This window comes from Eucyclogobius newberryi, unplaced genomic scaffold (genome assembly GCF_026437365.1).
Source record: "Eucyclogobius newberryi isolate DKJ021-1_F unplaced genomic scaffold, fEucNew1.0.hap1 SCAF_16, whole genome shotgun sequence".
Taxonomy (NCBI): domain Eukaryota; kingdom Metazoa; phylum Chordata; class Actinopteri; order Gobiiformes; family Gobiidae; genus Eucyclogobius; species Eucyclogobius newberryi.
The window spans coordinates 19,962,796-19,980,542 of NW_027315790.1; the positions used below are offsets into that span (position 1 = coordinate 19,962,796).

The window sequence follows — 17,747 nt, forward strand, 5'->3', positions numbered from 1 at the left end:
GGTTTGTGGGATATTTTCTCCAGCACGAAATCAGACTGTGCCGTTTTGTACAATCTTGTTCACATTTGCAATTTGGAGTGAATTGGCACAGTTTGGCTTTGCAGTGCATTTGCGGTGCATTAACAGTGCACGAGCAAACCTCCTGTTTTTGTTTGCATTACTTTTTTGGTGCAGAAGCTTTCTATCTGGTTTTTAGTCTCCTTGTAGCACTCATTATAATGTCAGGGGACTGAAAACCATCTCGAATGTGTCATTGTTGAGTTATAGACAAGCTTCCTCACTGTAGGAAACACTGCTAATGTTCTTTTATAAAAATTGGCTTCTTGCACAAACTTGACAAATAAATGAATGTGGTGAGTGAGCTTGTGACTTTTTGTCTGAAAAAGCATGTGTGCTATTGATGTTTGTACTTTTCTTTTTGCAAAAAGGATGTGTTCTTTTGGCACTTTGTTGTTTTAAAAGTGAACAGAATTTGATCAGGATTCCTTTATATCTTTTCTTTGTTTTTCTTGTTAAATGTCCATAGCGCTGGATAACCAACTCAGGCAGAAAGAAGAAATTGTAGAGGCTCACTTAACTGTTTAGTGTCACCCCAATCAATTTACATGGTGGGCTGTTTGATATGGGTTATAAGATATGTACATTTCTTACATATAAATTGATATGATTAACTAATGACATATTGACAATAACTATAAATTATTATTATGATACTCTCTGTATTATGCTGGAGATGGCTTGGATCGCTCTTCGGTGAACTTTGAAACTTTGGGCCTGCCGCTCTGCAAGGCGACAAAACACAAAAACACTTCAGCAGAGGACAGCCGTGACCTTTGACTCTGCCCACTGCCACGGAATGGGCGGGGCTAGTGTTTCGGACGTGCTCACGTGGATGGTTCCTTGTTGCGAACGCTCGGCTGTAAAGACATGTTCCCCTGCTCACCTGCGACACTGGACTGGACTGAGTGACACGGGAATGGAGACAGCGTGGCCAGCAGGGGGCGCTCACTGCAGCTCCTGGTCAATGTGTTTGTACTATATTGTACTCACCAAGTCCCTGTGTCTCACCACCCCTTTGCTTTGGAGCATCGGAGACCCCCTGTTGGTGTGTGTATATGACATCTGTACAAATGCACCTCTTTGAAAACGAAATGAAACCTTGACATATCTGGAGTAAATGAGTTTTCTTTTGTAATCTGATCACACTGACACAAACGTTCTTCGACTGGCCAAGGAGGCTTTTACCAACCCGCAACACAAGATTCAGATTCTCAAGTGGATAACACTGACACTAGACCCACTAGACAAAAAAAACAACAATTGGAGAATTATAGCCATCATTCATAAATTGTGTGGCCTTTACTTAACAAAAGATTACAATAATTAGGGCTGAGGTTTTGTGACTTTGCCTTGTGGATAATGTCTGTAATTGCTGGGCCAGTTTCACGATAATAACTGATAAAACGATAAAAACTGACGCAAAGTTTAAGGTCTTCTCTGTCAGCATAAACAAAATGAGGTTTTCCTACAGTTGTATCGGCCAGTGGTGGAAAGAGGACTGAAAATCTGTACTTAAGTACAGTACTTATGTTCCCAGTTAGAAGTTCTGCTGTCAAAATGTAAATTAAGTAAAAGTAACTAGTTATTCCTCAAAGTAGTATTTTCTACTACGTAATGCAAGTGAAGCAGTGCAGATGTGTGGGTTTGTAGGTGTAGGAATGAGCAGATACAACAGTGAGACAACCGTGGATTTGAACAATTTAGGACTTCCCTTGATTTTAAATGTAGGTTTCTCAAAAAGTACAATTACACAAAACATCTAGTCAATCACAGTAACTGGAGTATTTCTTATTATCTACTTTCCATCAACTTTTAATTTTGTTTATTCTCAGAGGGGAAGTTGTTTCCAGTTGAAATAAGATATAATAGAAATAAGATCCATAAGATATTATATAGCTATCGTATGTTTTGTGGATTTTATGTTTGAAAATGTGTTTCAAAGGTGAATTGCCCATATAGTTATATATATATATATATATAGTTATATATATATATATATATATATATATATATATATATATAGTTATATATATATATATATATATATAGTTATATATATATATATATAGTTATATATATATATATATATATATATATATATAGTTATATATATATATATATAGTTATATATATATAGTTATACATATATATATATATATATATATATATATAGTTATATATATATAGTTATATATATATATATATATATATATATATATATTAAATTTGACTCTAATTTTCTTAACCAAACCTAGTCAACATACAGTATTCACACTGGGGCTTAACAGGGACTAAACCAGAAACTAAACCTTGACTGGACCAGGACTAGAAAAAGACCATGTGTACGTCAGAACTAAACAGGGCTCAAACTAAGACCACAGCAGACGCACACTTCATCACAGAAGACCCGACACACCCACACTTCAGCAGTAGATCCGGCATGCATTTATTGCAATTTTTTTTCCAGTGACACTTTGAAGCGCACTGGGTCTTGCATAAAGAGTTCCATGTTTCCAGCTATTGGAACAGATAGCAGCACTGTCACGATGTCTCGATACAGTTCAGGTATTTGTTTACATGAATGGCTTACTTTGACATACAAACATCCTGTAATTCAGTACTTTTACATGAACGTGACAGGTGAATGTGACGACAGACGAGCAGATCAGGCAACTTCTGATGGGGATTTCCTGAGATTGAACGCGTGGCCTTAAAACACCTCCATCTAACGCCACATTCAGACTTTAATATCGTCACTATGCATAATTTGTTGGTGTATAAGGCATGCTGGGCCCACTAGCTGAACATTTGGCTGGACTGCTGTGTGACGCGGATGAAAGTGGTCCTTCGGCTGAGTTCCTTGAGTTTGGCCGCTCCCACATATGTGCAGGTGGAGCGCAGGCCTCCCAGCACGTCCCGGATGGTGTCCTCCACATCGCCCTTATACGGGACCTGCACTGTTCTGCCTTCTGACGCTCTGCGGGATAAAGAGAACACACGTGCAATGGTGAGAGAAGACGTTTCCATGGTCAAATGTGTCAATATTACTTGGGTCGTGTGTGAACATCTTTTTGTTCTAGTTTTCTTTTCAAATTTGGTGTTGTAGAAGAATGTTTGACCTTTAATTAGAGCCTGTATCCTTCTACTATTAATAGTAACGTTCCCTTGCACTGCTGTTCCTCTTAACAGATTTGAAGAAGCCTCACAATGTGGTGCACTCATCATTTTTATGAGTCAACGAGTTATTTTGGGATGGAATTTAAATGATTATATTCACAACAGCAGAAAAAATAAAGCATGTAGAGAGTTAATCTTGAGAAATGGGAGTGAATAGTGCCTTTTTTACAGATAAACTACTGAAATTAATGTCATAAATAAATAAAATAATGTTTTGACAGTGGAAATCATCATATTTAAGTTCTGAAAGGTTTGTGAACCCCTGATGTAGACAATATATCCACCACCTCTACTGACCACCAAACAGGCCAACATTATGACTATAAGAAATGCACAGTGACATGATCAATAAAAACACATGCAGGTACATATATTATGCCTGATCTGTGTGCGTAAAGTTTTTGTTTCCTTTGGTCACCTGTATTCAGCGACCCCTCCCACGTATTTCTTCATGGCTGTGTCCGAGCTCATGCCGTAGAACATTTTGAACTTCTTGCCGTCCTTCTCGATGACCTCTCCGGTGCACTGGTCGTGTCCTGCCAGCATTCCCCCCATCATCACAAAGTCTGCCCCTGCACCTGAAATTACGTCACACAACATACAATCACTATGACACATCAATGGCAACAGAGTCAAAGGAAATATGTTTCAATTATGTACCAAATGCTTTAGCTACATCTCCAGGACAACTGCAGCCCCCGTCCTTAAGAGAGAAGAGGAAACACATGAGCCTGTAATAGACAATGACGCCCTCTGGTGGACACTCAGCGGTACTTGCGGTGAAAGCAGATGGTGTGGTTAGTATGCAAGGCAGCAGTTGCTTACAGAAATGATATGTCCTTTGAGACCATGAGCTGAGTCTGCACACTCGATGACTGCACTGAGCTGAGGATAGCCCACTCCAGTCTTTATCCTTGTTGTGCACACAGAACCTGCAGCAGATACACGTTTATTATGCATTTAGTTACAGGTGCACTATGTCACATTTCTGGTGGAGGGTCAGCCACCTGTTTCTCTCCTTGTTTTTTGTCTGGATTGTTTCACAGTATGTTATTAACCTTATCTACCTTGCTTTTTTTTTCATTTGCGGGTGTTTTATTGCTAAACCTCCACAGATCTGAACCTGTCCTTGGTTCTGTGCTTAATCACAGAATATTACAAAATATGAAAAAGCAAGATGGTTTTGTCAAATGTGAACAACTCCGATAAAAGTGAGTGATGTCAGAGCCTGGTTTAAAGACATTTACTATTGTGTTGTCCTGCATTTGTTTATTTAATAGATTATGATGGAGCATTTTTATGAAAACAAAATCCTGAGCTTTTACTGGACAAATACAGAAATGTTGCGCTCACAATACTTGCTCATTTTATCTACAGATATATTACATACTTTATCATCGATCAGATTTGGTTGTTAAGACTTAAAACCATCAGCATTTGGATTCCACCACATCATTGCTTTTCACCAGAACTGGCAGAAACAGAGCATGGGACAAGGAAAGCAATTAGATTATTCCATTGGTCTGTTTTTAAACAGCTTGAACATATTTTTTGTCCCTAAATGGTCCACAGAAATTCTGGAAAGTGATTAAGTCTCTTTCTGTGAATAAAATCTGTCAGGTTCTTCCTACATTATTTTATTTTTAAAGATCCGTCCCAGTATATGAAAGAACTGGGGTCTCTAATTGCTTTAATGAGTACTTTTTCATCTTACTCAATAAATCCTTGTGCAACATCCCCAGTGCTTTCTGGAGAGCTTTTTAATTTTCCACCTTTTACTGTCCATGAAGTGGATAAGGCTCTGAAATCCCCCTGGACCAGATTTGATAGAGTCTTACTTTCTGAAGATTTTATAGCAGAGCCACTTTCAAATATTTTTAACCTTTCAGTCAAAACATGAGCGTTTGTTCCACCTCTGTTAAAACGAGACGATCCAGCAGTTCTGACTAATTAAAGGCCAACGTCAAACTCAAAAAATTCTGGACTCTCTTGTTTGTTTGTGATCAGTTGAAAGAGAACTCAAATCACATCCTCTCCAAATTTCAATTAAGCTTCAGAAAAAAGCACAGTATTATCACGGCTACTATGAAGTGGTAAATGATATTATTGTGGTGCTTGATAAGAAACAATACTGTGCTTTGCTTTTTATAGATCTGCCAAAAGCTTTTGACACAATGCTGTAAACTTAGCGTGTAGTCGCATGGTTCTCAAAGGATCTGATTAACAGGACTCAATGCATTAAATATGAGGGGTTTTGTCCAATGGGGGTGCCACAGGGTCAAGTTTTGGGGCACCTCCCATTTATCTTGTACATCAATGACTTGGGTCAAAATGTCTAACATGTCGTTTTATGCTGATGACACGTTATTTACTGCTTTGGATCATCTCGTGCTCAGGCCACTGAAACCCTGCAGAAAGCTCTTGTAGCTGTCCAGCATTCACTTTGTCAGTTAAAACTCTTCAATGCTGACAAAACTAATGGTGTGCTTCATGAATATAAATACCTTGATGACTCCCCCACTTTTAAACCACACATGGAAAAACTTGTTTTTTTTCTTCCGTAATAAATTGTGTATTTCTTTTGAAGTAAAAAAGCGCCTTGTTACTGCCACTTTTTTTTTTTTTAATCTGTGTTAGATTATGGTGATTATTTTTATATAAATGCTTCCTCTTCATGTCTTCAAATGGTGGACACGGTTTATCACTCTTCTCTGAGGTTCATTACTGTAGAGCCATGACACATCACTGTGACTTGTGATGGCTTTCTCTGGCCACTAGGAGACAAGGACATTGGTACTCATTTATTTACAAGGAAAGGTTTTGATTACTGCTTCCGTACATTTGTGCTTTAATCACACAGAGAAGTGTGGACTCATAGTCCTCATGATCAAACGATCAGCTGTTGCTCTCTGTTCCATTCGCCTGCACAGAACTGTGGAGGAAAGCCTTTGTCCACTCAGCTCCTTCTGCTTGGAATATGTTGCAGAAAGACTGGAAACGTACTGAGTTCACGTCTTTAAATGCCTTTAAGAGAGACGGCATCCATAATGTGCTAATGTTTTGCATAATGTGTGTTATTTTAATGTGGTTTGTTTATTAACTGTTAAACGTTGCTGCCTCTTGGACAGGACTCCTTTGTACAAGAGGTTTTTAATTGCAATGGCACTCTCCTGGTTAAATAAAGCGCTTTGAGTGCCTTGTAGGTGGAAAAGCACTATATAAATATACTGTAGTAAAATACAACGTATTATAATAATCATCATCATCATAATAATAATCATAATAAAGGTTAAATAAAAATGTCAGTTAATCATTGAAATTCAACCATTTCCTACATTTTGCCTCTAGTTGCCTCAAAGTTGTGTCTTATTAGCAAATTGCAAAACCTAAACTAATGTCCTTTGCAAACAACAAAATATCCTGTTCATATTTGTACAAAACCTACTAACGCTGTAGTTTAAACTTCTGCAAACACGTTCTGAAAATGTGTGTGATTCTTCTTGTTTTAATGTATCAGGTTATTCTTCAGTCTTCTCTCAAATGTAAATGCTCCTGGACGTTTAAAACATGAACATTGAACAGAATCCTACTATCAAAAGATAAATCGTAAATCTAATGGCAATGTTTCTCAGAGAAATCGCAAATATTCATTAAATAGCATTTTAGGCGTAGCTCCTCCAGAAAAGTCAGTGCAGCCTTTATGTATGAAGTACGGTAACTTCAATATTCATTTAACGCATACAGACCTGGACCAATCCCTACTTTGATTATGTCAGCCCCAGTTAGGATCAGCTCCTCCACCATTTCTCCTGTCACTACGTTACCAGCCTGAAAACACACGACAACCATCACTCTTCATATCAAGAACAACACGAAGAACAGCGGGAGGTTCTCGTACCATGATGGTGTGTTTGGGGAACTTGTCTCTGACGGTTTTCACATACTCTACAAAGTACTCGGAGTAGCCATTGGCCACATCCAGACAGATGTATTTGATGGCAGGAACAGCTTCGAGAATGGCACAAAGCTTCTCAAAGTCGGCTTTTCCACTCCCAGAACTGGCTGCTAAATGCTAAGAAGTTACACAATTAAAAAGAAGGCTGAAAATATTCCATCCATCCATCCATTTTCTACCGCTTGTTCCCTTTCCTATCCCAGTGACTTCGGGCCTTAGGCGGGTTACACCCTGGACAGTGGCCAACTTGTCGCAGGGCCAACACAGAGACATAGACATTACAGACAGTTCACACTCACATTCATTCACTAGGGCCAATTTAGAGTCACCAATTTTGCCTAACACATGCATGTCTTTGGACGGTGGGAGGAAGCCGGAGAACCCGGAGAGAACCCACGGTAACACGGGGAGAACATGCAGACTCCTCCCAGAGAGATCATGTGATGTTGGTCTGGTCCGGGAATCGAACCCACGATCTCCTTCTTGGGAGGCAAGAGCGCTAACCGCCTTTGCCACCGTGCACACCACAACAGAAAATATTGAGTCGCAAAAAGCACGTACCTCAATGCAATCTGGATGTTTATCAGCGAAAGTCTTCCACTCTTCTGCTGTGTAGTGTTTGTGAATAGCTGTGAAGAGAGTGTGCTGCAGGCAGGAGAGACAGAGATAACAGCAATGCATTATGAGAGATGTTTTCCCTAATCAGCATCCCAGAATAGTTCATCCTGTTATTTTCTGTGTGTGTGTGTGTGTGTGTGTGTGTTATTTTCGACTCACTTTGCTGAGAACCTGCGCCATCTCAAACGTGCCGGTGGTGTCCATGTTGGCAGCGATGATGGGGATCCCAGTGTACGTCTGTTTGGAGTTACGGAATGTGTAAGTCCTTGTGAGGTCCACCTGGAGAATAAAAGCAGGTTTTATCCGCGCTAATATAATAATACTGCTGTGCAATCAATCAAATTTGCATCGAGACTGAGATTCTGTCATTTCTATTGATCAATGCTACTGTATGTTTGGGTTTTTTAATGCAAATGTCATTGAAAGCATGTGGCTTGGTTATTTTTGTATTAAATGGCCTTGGTTCAAAGTTTTTCTTCTTTGTGTTCAGGAAATGGATATTGAGAGTCAAATGGTATCAGCTGATGTTTATCTTTTACGCCATTAAAATGAGGATGTTCTAAATCATGTACAGCAAGCTGATACTAGAATAGATTGTGTTTAGAATGTGATGATATAACTTCAGATAGGGGGATTTTATGTTTGTTGCATTGGTCTTTGCCATGAAAAATAATTCACAAATGTTATACTTGATGATTTGTCTTAGTGACTAGACCTAAACTCATTGTATTTCAAGAAACATCTGCATTTTGTGATGTCACGTGAACACAACCTATTAGAATTCTATTTTTTTTTGCCTGGTAATTTTGCAAAAAATTGCTGAGTTTGTTTTATTAATTGTATGCCTTAATGCCAAAAGGGAAAAGAATGGCTTTATCAAGTAGTTAGTCAGGCACTTCAAATAAATCAATACTAACTTCCTCTAGTGCAATATTCTGACTGTGACTTAAGTTAACTTTACATTTGATGATTTCATATAAATTGTTAAAGTTGCACCAGATATGTTATTGCTTTGCCTAGTTCACAGTATGGCATTAAAATGATCTATTTCCATGGAGACAAGTAGGTGTCACAAGTCAGCTCTGTGGAGAGGTAAGCATGTATGTTTTTAAAGGATTACAACATAACTACATGTTGTTATCAATGGTTGATATAAGTGTTTAATGCCATAGTTGGGAATATTCCTGAAATAACATCACCAGAAAAGTTACAAGGTGCACATGTGATTATTAAAAGTTATGAAGATATGTGGTACGTCAAATTCTGAATATAAATATGATAATCACCACACGCTGACATAATAAGAGTCACTTATCTCATTCTATTCTGTCTGAGATAAACATTTTCAAACTGGACGCACTCACTGATGTGGGACTACAGCAAATCCTATGATAACCAGTCTGGACAATGTTGGCATGCTGTTTACTCCAGTATTTAAGTATATCATTACATCACAGTGTGTTCTTTCTGGTTGACTCTTATCTGTGTATTTAAATATGTAACATTGTCCAGATATCTGCGTTGCGCGTGGAATGTGCTCTACACTGTAACACACTGCTCTATATTTAAACAGGTTTCTGAGAATGCGCCCACGTCTCATGTTGCCACCAACTCCACTTGGCCTTTCCCCGTGGTCGTGATCCAGGGACAGCTTGTTTACAAAGCGTTAGAACAGTAAATTACAATGTTTGGTGAACTTGAAAGCGCAAACATTAACATACAAAATCATAAATGATAAAACATTGCGAGCGAGTGACACACTTGCTGTAAGTTTGTGATCAAAACCTTTTGACCTACAGCAGTGTCCCTCTGTCTCCTTTAGGAAGGTCATCACACTATTACAGTATTGTTCACCACCTGTAAAGGCAGTTCCACTAAGAATGCATCATAGTGAATGAATATGGGAGCTTGGTGCATCCTCTATACATCGATACGTTAAGCTGTTCAGTTCAGCCTCCTCACTGGAATAATGTCCATGTGAAGGGTTAGTCAGTCACGTCCCTCTTCAAAGGAGACGGAAGCGCCTCCAGTGTCACACAGACTGCTGTGGTGAATCAGCTTTTTTAGTTTAAACCAAGTACTGTTGGAGTTCTGACCTCTGAGCGGCTCTTCAAGCTGCTCCTCTTGGGTCTGAAGAGCACATCTTTGAAGTCCAGTTTGAGATCCGCGTCCACACGAGGCATCTTGGCGCTCCAGAGGAAGGATGAAGACCAGGCTGAAGATGATGCAGAGGCAACTCCCCTGAGCACTACAGCAGCAGAAGTGGTCAGTGGTCCCAAACCACAACCACCAAACCCGAACCTCCAGACGGCCAGCGTATTTATACCAAAGGGGAGCCCTGCCTCGCCCCGGCCCCCATGACTGTATTTGGGCCTGGACTCCTCTCTCCCTCCTCTCGTGTCTCCTGGAGCAGAGTGGCAGCAGCAGCAGCAGCAGCAGCAGCAGTGTCCAGGCTGGCACACACGCCAGGCTGTCACTGCTGCAGTGCCTCTGCTGCAGTGTGAAAGAGCACACCTGCTGTCCAGTCCGGGCATTACTGTTGGACCGGGCATCACAGGAGAGAAGAGGATGAACTGGATCCATTGTACCAACAAGAGAGGGAGAGAGAAAGCTGCCCTAAACAGACTTGTGTAAAGGCAAAAATAATGGATATACATCATATTTCAAAGTCAATCCATCCTGCAAAAGGGCCTAAAAAGACCCTTTAATAAAAACAATGAATAACAATAATAAAAAAGATGACCTATGGCTGTAGTAGGCTATTTCTCAGGAGTATGTGATGCACTACACACTTGTGCCAGTAGATGTCAGCACAGACAAAAGGACCAGAGGCGGCTTACATAAGGAACATGAACAGAGCGGTCTCCTGGCAACTATTGCTCCATTTGATGAATAAACTTTGATCTCATTGTTTCCATAAGAGCTCATTAAACCCCTTTAAAACCAACTCCAGCGGCCTCTTGAATCTTAAGATATAGCACCCAGGCATTCAAAATGATAAAACTATATTGCAATTACAGGAAAAGTTTGAAAACGCATCATTTTTCTGCAAGTTACCACATGCTGCTCCAGTCTGTGCACGTCGCTCTGTTCCAAAGATAACAGTCGCCATAAAAGCTCAGATAAGAGGCTGGACTGTGTGCACGGGTCAGACACGATGGGTCAGACCGAGGATCACAACCAGACTCAGCCTTTGTGCCCCAGATGTAGCTCCAAGAGTGTGAAAGGTCAAAGTGAAAGTGTGACGTCATACATGTCATTATTCCCCTCTTTTCTCCAGGTAGAGGCTAAATTCAGAGGGGCAAACGACCTTTAGTGGACGTTTCTGAAAAGAGCCCACTGAGATCGAGACCTCTTTTTCAAGGCTGACCTGGGGCAAACTATTGCTCTGCCATGAGGCCAACGTCTTGCAGTGGATCTATTATTTATTTATTTATTTTTAACTTTATTATTTTTCCCCTCCATCCCTTGTTGGGAAATGGGAGGTTTTGTCTATGTTGCACACTTCAAATGTGAGCCTCAAAGTGTATTTTCATTGTTATTTATTTCTACCTGTAACAAAGACAAACATTTGTCAATGTCCATGTCATGCTCTCTGTTGTTACAGGAAACAGTTTTACTTTTACAATGTACAATAGCTCAAAATAATCATAAAATAACAAAATATCATATACATAAACAAATTTGTGACAGACATGTGTCTTTGTTCTCTTAGAACGTTTTTAGATTAAGCAAAAGTGTCATTTTTAACTCTCCTGGTGATCCCCTTTGTTTAGATTAGCATTTTAGCATACTAATGTTAGCATAGCACAAAGTTACAATAAAACAACAACCAGGCTTCAACTTCATAATCTTACAGACAATTTCGGCCTAAACTGTCCCTCTATTGCCTTATTCATGTTCACAGTTCTCATATAAACATTTGTTTTACCACTTTACCTGTAACAAAGACAAACATTTGTCAATGTCCATGTCATGCTCTCTGTTGTTACAGGAAACAGTTTTACTTTGAGCAGACGCCCCAGATACGGAGATAATAGAGCTCCCCTTGTGGTGTGGCATAGGAACTACACTAATGCAAATCAAAGCAAATTGAACACAGTCTGTCTTTCTAAAACAAACAAAAATGATATTAAATCAATTATAACATGAAATAAAATACATTTCGGGGGGTGCCCTATTTGCTAGTCCCACACTCTCCCCTCCAAAATTAAATGGCGTCCCGACATTCTGACATTATCAGCCCATATGTTTCTTTTATGCGTTGCAAAGTTTGAAGTTAAAGCAAGGTAGGAGTCAGAGTTCACAGTCTATAAGGTGCATAACTTCTTCAAGAAGACCATATGACACGTATCTCCGTTGATGTCATATGTGCGCAGCAAAGGTTATCGCGCACTATAACCGTCCACTGCACTTTCTCTGAGTAAGGTTTCTTAACATAGCAATAACCTCCTATCATAAGAAAATGTCAGGCTTTACCATTAACCAAATATATCAAAAATAAATTAAAATAGTACTTAAGAGCTATGTCAATACAATAATAATAACATTAAAGCTGAAACTTTAAACTTATGAACCTGAATAGTTGCTATTGAACAGTTCAACTAAACACTTATTTATCTGACAAAGTGGGTTGTCCCAACCTATGGTAAGTAAACATTAGTCTTGGTTTTCTCAATCTTAAAGGATACTTTGTATGCTGCATCGAAGATGGACCGGGGTCTTCTTGGTCACTGCCTGCAGACTCAGGAGACTGATGGTCTTCCCCATTGCTTTGTGTCATTGTCCTCGTCCAGGCTTTCAACATCCATCTCCTGTTCGTCCATCTGTGGCTCATTTTCCTCTACTGCACTTGAGTGTCTTTCCACCTCTTGGTCTTCTATAGTGATCTCCTCTGCCAGCTCATAGTGTTCCTCAGGTCTCTCGTTCTGTAGTTGTAATCTTTTTATGCCTCTTCATTCATCCTCTTCATCTGAACTGTGTTCTTCTTGTGGTTGCTGTTTTTGTGCCCGTTTGTCACTCTTCTTCTTCTGTTTCTGTGAAGGCAAATTGACTTTTTCCGCAGGCATGAAGTCACAAGGAAGCAGGAGGTTTCTGTGCATGATCCGTACCCGTCCTTTTCCACTTTCTGGCCGTATCTCGTATACAGGACTGTCTTCATATTTCCTTTGAGTCACCACGTATACTTGGTCTTCCCAAAACGCTCTCAATTTACCCGGACCGCCTCTTTCATTCAGATTTCTCACCAAGACTCTGGATCCAGGATTCAAATCTGCCCCATATGTTTTCTTGTCGTACTGCATTTTTCCACGTTCACCTTCTTTGTTGGCTGTTTCTGTGGCAAGTCTGTAAGCATCATTCATTCGGTGTCTCCATTTCTCTGCATAATCTCTGTGAGATGTACTTTGGTCTTTTACAGTGAGTCCAAACATCAAATCGATGGGAAGTCTTGGGTTGCGGCCAAAAAGGAGAAAATACGGTGCATAACCTGTGGCTTCACTGCGGGTGCAGTTATAAGCATGTACCACTTTTGCTAGAGAGACTTTCCAGTCTGCTTTCGCTCTCTCAGGCAGGCACCGCAGCATGCTCAGCAGTGTCCTATTGAACCCCTCCACTTGGCCATTGCCCTGGGGGTGATAAGGTGTAGTCCTGGACCCCTTCACTCCGCTGTACTCCTCAAGCTTGGCGAACAGTTTGTTTTGAAACTCCCTCCCTTGATCATGATGGAGTCTTGTAGGAAAGCCAAATTTCAACATGAAGTCTCCATAGAGTTTCTCAGCGGCAGTTTTTGCAGATTTGTCCCTACAGGCATACGCTTGAGCGAATCGAGTGAAATGGTCCATTACAACCAGGATATACTCATATCCACCCTTACATTTTTCCAGATGGAGGAAATCGATTGACACAAGCTCAAATGGGTGCGTTGTTGTGATGCTTGTGAGAGGAGCTCTGGTTGGTTTGTTTGGGCGTTTGTTCTTGAGGCAGCTGCATACTCGTGTTATGTGGTGTTCAACATTGCGCTGCATATGAGGCCAGTAGAAGCGGTCTCGGATCAGGTTTAAGACTCTCTCCACTCCAAGGTGTCCCATCTCCTCATGCAGCTCTTTGTAGACGAGTTCATGGTATTTCTTGGGCAGAACCAGCTGGGACCGGTTTGCTGTTCTTCGGTACAGTAGCCCGTCTTCATTGATGTGGAGTTTTTGCTTTTCTCGAGCTAGGGCAGCTACATCCGTGTTTTGAGTCTGTTTCACACCTTTCGGCCAGTAATTTGAGGAGACATATTTCAACACCTGTCCAATGATAGGATCATTACACTGTGCTGTGAGAGCAGTTCGGGACAGTCCTTGAACTGACATCGTCATTTGTTCTACTTCCTGATCAGCTATTGCAGAAGAGATCGTGAATGGACACAGCCAGGGGTCAGTACTTTCTGCATTGACAGACAGAGCCTGTGTCACGCTGTGCATCACTTCATGTGCCACTGTCTGTGTGCAACTTTCCATGTATCTTTCCATGTCCAGCGGCATGCGTGATAAGCCATCTGCATCACGATTAGCTCTTCCAGGACGATACTTGATCATGAACTGGAAGATGGTAGTTCTTCTCTGGGGCAGTTAGAGTTCTGGACCCGTATGCAATAACACGCAACTTCCCTTGCTGGTTCTGGTAAAGCACTGCTCCTAAACCCTCCTGGGATGCATCACAGTGTAAGATGAATGGCTGTTCAAAATCAGGGTATCCCAGGATTGGCGGCTGTGACAGGAAATCGATGAGCTTATTCAGAACTTGTTCATGTTCAGTTGTCCACACAACAGGGTAAGATGCTGGGAGCTGACCACTTTTTACCATCTTTATCTTTCTTGTCTTCTTTTGAGCTGTTTTTTTCTTTTGAGGCATTGTCTTTTGTCAAGAGGTTATAAAGAGGGGTGGCTATGCGTGAGAAGTTAGGAATATAGCTTCTGTAATAGGAGACAAATCCCAGCAGTTTCCTTACTTCACCGATTGTTGTCGGTTTCTTCTCCTTGAGTGCCTGAACAGGGGCAATGTCTGCAGGGTCCATTGTATATCCATCGTTAGTGACTAGCCTGCCCAGAAATCGCACCTGATTCTTAAAGAGCTCACATTTCTTGGGTGTAAGTTTCACTCCATGAGTCTCATAGCGCTGCAGGACACTCTTCAGATCATTAAGATGATCATTAAACGTTTTGGAGTGGACCAGGTTGTCGTCCAGGTAAGGCAAGCAAATCTCGTCTCGTAGCCCCAACAGACACTCCTCCATTGACCTCTGGAACTCAGCTGGGGCAGATGATAAGCCAAAAGGTATTCTCACCCACTCATATAATCCCCATGGAGTGATGAATGCTGTGAACGGACGACTTGATTCCTCTAGAAAGCCCTGGTGATAGGCCTTTCCTTGGTCCAACACCGAAAACCAGGAACTCCCTGTCAACGTATTAAGCATGTCTTGGATCCGCGGAATGGGATGTCGGTCCGGGATAGACTTTCGGTTCAACCCTCTGTAATCACAGCACAGGCGGAGGCTGCCGTCCTTTTTCCTCACGCATACAATTGGACTGGAGTAAGGCGATTTGGACTTGGTGATCCAGCCTCTGTTCAAGAGGTCCTCAAGGTACTCTTTGACTTCTTTATGGAGCGGTTTTGGTATAGAAATATAGGTGTGTCGTAACGGTGTAGGGTCACTGAGGCGGATCTTAAGCTGCAGGGATGGTATGGTTCCCACATCCATGTCATTCCGAGCAAAGACATTGCTCATTTCTCTCAGCACTTGTCTCACTCTGAGCTGTTGTGCGGGGCCAAGATGATCCAGGGGAACTGGCGGATCCCATAAACTGTTGTCTTGTTCGTTAATCCTACTTGGTTGTTCTACAGTCTGTTCAATAGTTTGCGTCATTACCTCCGGTTGCATCATTTCCGCTGTTTTTGTGTTAGCTGGGTATATTGTCTTCACCGCTTGAGTTTGTCCTAGTGTGGTTCATGGAGGCAGGAAGATGTCATGAGCCGTGCCATTTGTGATTGGCAGGGTGACACTAGACCACGTCCCTCGTTGTAGTCGCACCACACTCTCTTGAACCCCCAAGCCCTCTGGTAGATGCAAAGGAGAACTTGGCTCAAACAGGACATCTTGTTGTTCTGGAAGGGGACTGGTTCTCACATTACACCGGACAGTCTTTGTTTTGCCTGCAGGAATGGTAATCAGTTCTTTTCCTGTTTTCACCATGCCTTCTCTTAGCCCTTTCTCTTTATTTCTCATCACTTTCAAAAACACTTCAGTTTTCTTGCAGTCAAAGGAGAAAGCTGCACTGATAGCATCTGTCATGGCACGTGGTGGATATATGCCCCTATCCAGCAGGTACTCGATTACATTGAAACCAATGATGGGATCCTCTGCAATTTCCTCTTGACCTGTTACCAGCACTGGCACGAGCAGCTCCATCTGTGTGACCTCAGAAGTAGGAAGCTCAAACTTCACCTCAACCCACCCATGAAAAGGAATTGGCGTTTGATTCACTGCCCTTCCGTCCAATATGCTATGGCCCAGGATTTCTGACAGACTTCTCACTTTTGTATGCGGGATATTCTGCTGTCTCCATTTCTCGTTGATGAGACAGACTTGTGAGCCTGTGTCCCACAATGCCTTTGTTTCAAGTCCATCAAACCTGCAGATGATCATGTGTTTCTTACCAATCAGGTGGAGGAGCTGGGCTCTTCGTTCTGGTGAGAGGAGATTGATGCTCACTACTGCTCTTTCTTTTTCTTCAAGGTCAGCTGCTCCTTTTGTTTCAAGATACTGAATACTGTCTGTAATGAGTTTGTGCATATCACTTTGCTCTTTTTGTTTTGACTGTGGAACCAGTGGAAGCGTTTGTACCATGCTAGCTGAGAGATCTATTGGCTCAGTTCGGTCCATGGGCTTTCTTCGGGCCCTACATCCTCTGGAAAGGTGACCACTCTGTCCACATTTAAAGCAATGATCACACTGTTCCTCCTGGTCACGCTCTTGGCACTTCTTACAGCCTCTTTTCTTGTTTATGCGTGGTTGGGGGGAATATCTTTTTGATTCGACAATGGCACTTTTTATTTCAGCTATTTCCCCTTTAAGTTTGCTTATAACGTCCAGCAGTTCAGATTCTCTATGAGACACTGTAGGCAGTGTTTTAGTCTTTTGCGGCACAGCAGGCCTCCAACAGCATTCATCTCTGCTCCTTTCGATGTCTGAGGTTCTGCTTTTATTTCCCTGATCCTTGTTTCCTTGCTGTGTTTTCGAAACGTCTGTTGCCTCTCCCACTCTAGGCTTGCTGCTTCATTAATCTTTGCAATCAGAACATCATCAGTAACCTCAGCATCATCAAGGTAGCTTTTTATTTGGTATTTGATATTATCATTTATGAGTCCTGTACCCACAGCTCGCAGAAACCTTTTTTGTATTAGCTCAGCACTGTACTGTTCTTCTGCCCCTGGCTCTCTTGATGAAGCAAAGAGACGCTCCTTTAACTCTATTGCTCTAAACAAAAAGTTCTGTGGGGACTCATTGTGTTCTTGGGTGATGTTAATCAGTCTGTGGTAGAGATCAGTTGAGCTATCCTCTTTGTAGTGTCCTTTAAGGATAGTTCGGAGTTGAGATAGTGTCAAGTCTGTTTTGATCTCTAACATATCACGGAGAGTCAGGCCTGGGCTAACAGCTCTGATCACAGCTTCCACTATTTCGGCTTCACTGTGCCCTTTTCTCCGTCCCGATCTGATGAATGAGATTGGAGTATGATAATTTATCCTTTTGTCCTCTTTCTCCAATTTGACCATTAATTTTGAATTCTCTGCGTATGATAAACTCAGGTAGCTGAGTTGGCGGTGGAGTAGCTGACCTGGGGACAAAAGATGGCTTTTGTTCATGTTTAGTGGCACTAGTTGTGAGTTTTGC

General features: G+C 41.4%; 1 protein-coding gene and 1 long non-coding RNA gene across 2 annotated transcripts; both read right to left on the reverse strand.

Annotated features, from left to right (window-relative positions):
* Nucleotides 1-304: 304 nt before the first annotated feature.
* LOC140361918 (uncharacterized) lies at nucleotides 305-1,172 on the reverse strand. Its single transcript, XR_011927037.1, has 2 exons — nucleotides 832-1,172; nucleotides 305-774 (listed from the first exon to the last, which is right to left on the reverse strand). It is a non-coding gene; the product is annotated as an uncharacterized lncRNA (long non-coding RNA).
* A 1,313-nt stretch (nucleotides 1,173-2,485) lies between these two features.
* Nucleotides 2,486-10,231, reverse strand: gmpr (guanosine monophosphate reductase). The gene is made up of 9 exons (XM_072447828.1): nucleotides 9,907-10,231; nucleotides 7,970-8,089; nucleotides 7,754-7,837; nucleotides 7,136-7,309; nucleotides 6,984-7,065; nucleotides 4,063-4,169; nucleotides 3,898-3,940; nucleotides 3,656-3,815; nucleotides 2,486-3,037 (listed from the first exon to the last, which is right to left on the reverse strand). Exons 1-9 carry the CDS (start codon nucleotides 9,991-9,993, stop codon nucleotides 2,857-2,859), a joined length of 1,038 nt encoding a protein of 345 aa, XP_072303929.1. The 5' UTR covers nucleotides 9,994-10,231; the 3' UTR covers nucleotides 2,486-2,856.
* Nucleotides 10,232-17,747: the final 7,516 nt, after the last annotated feature.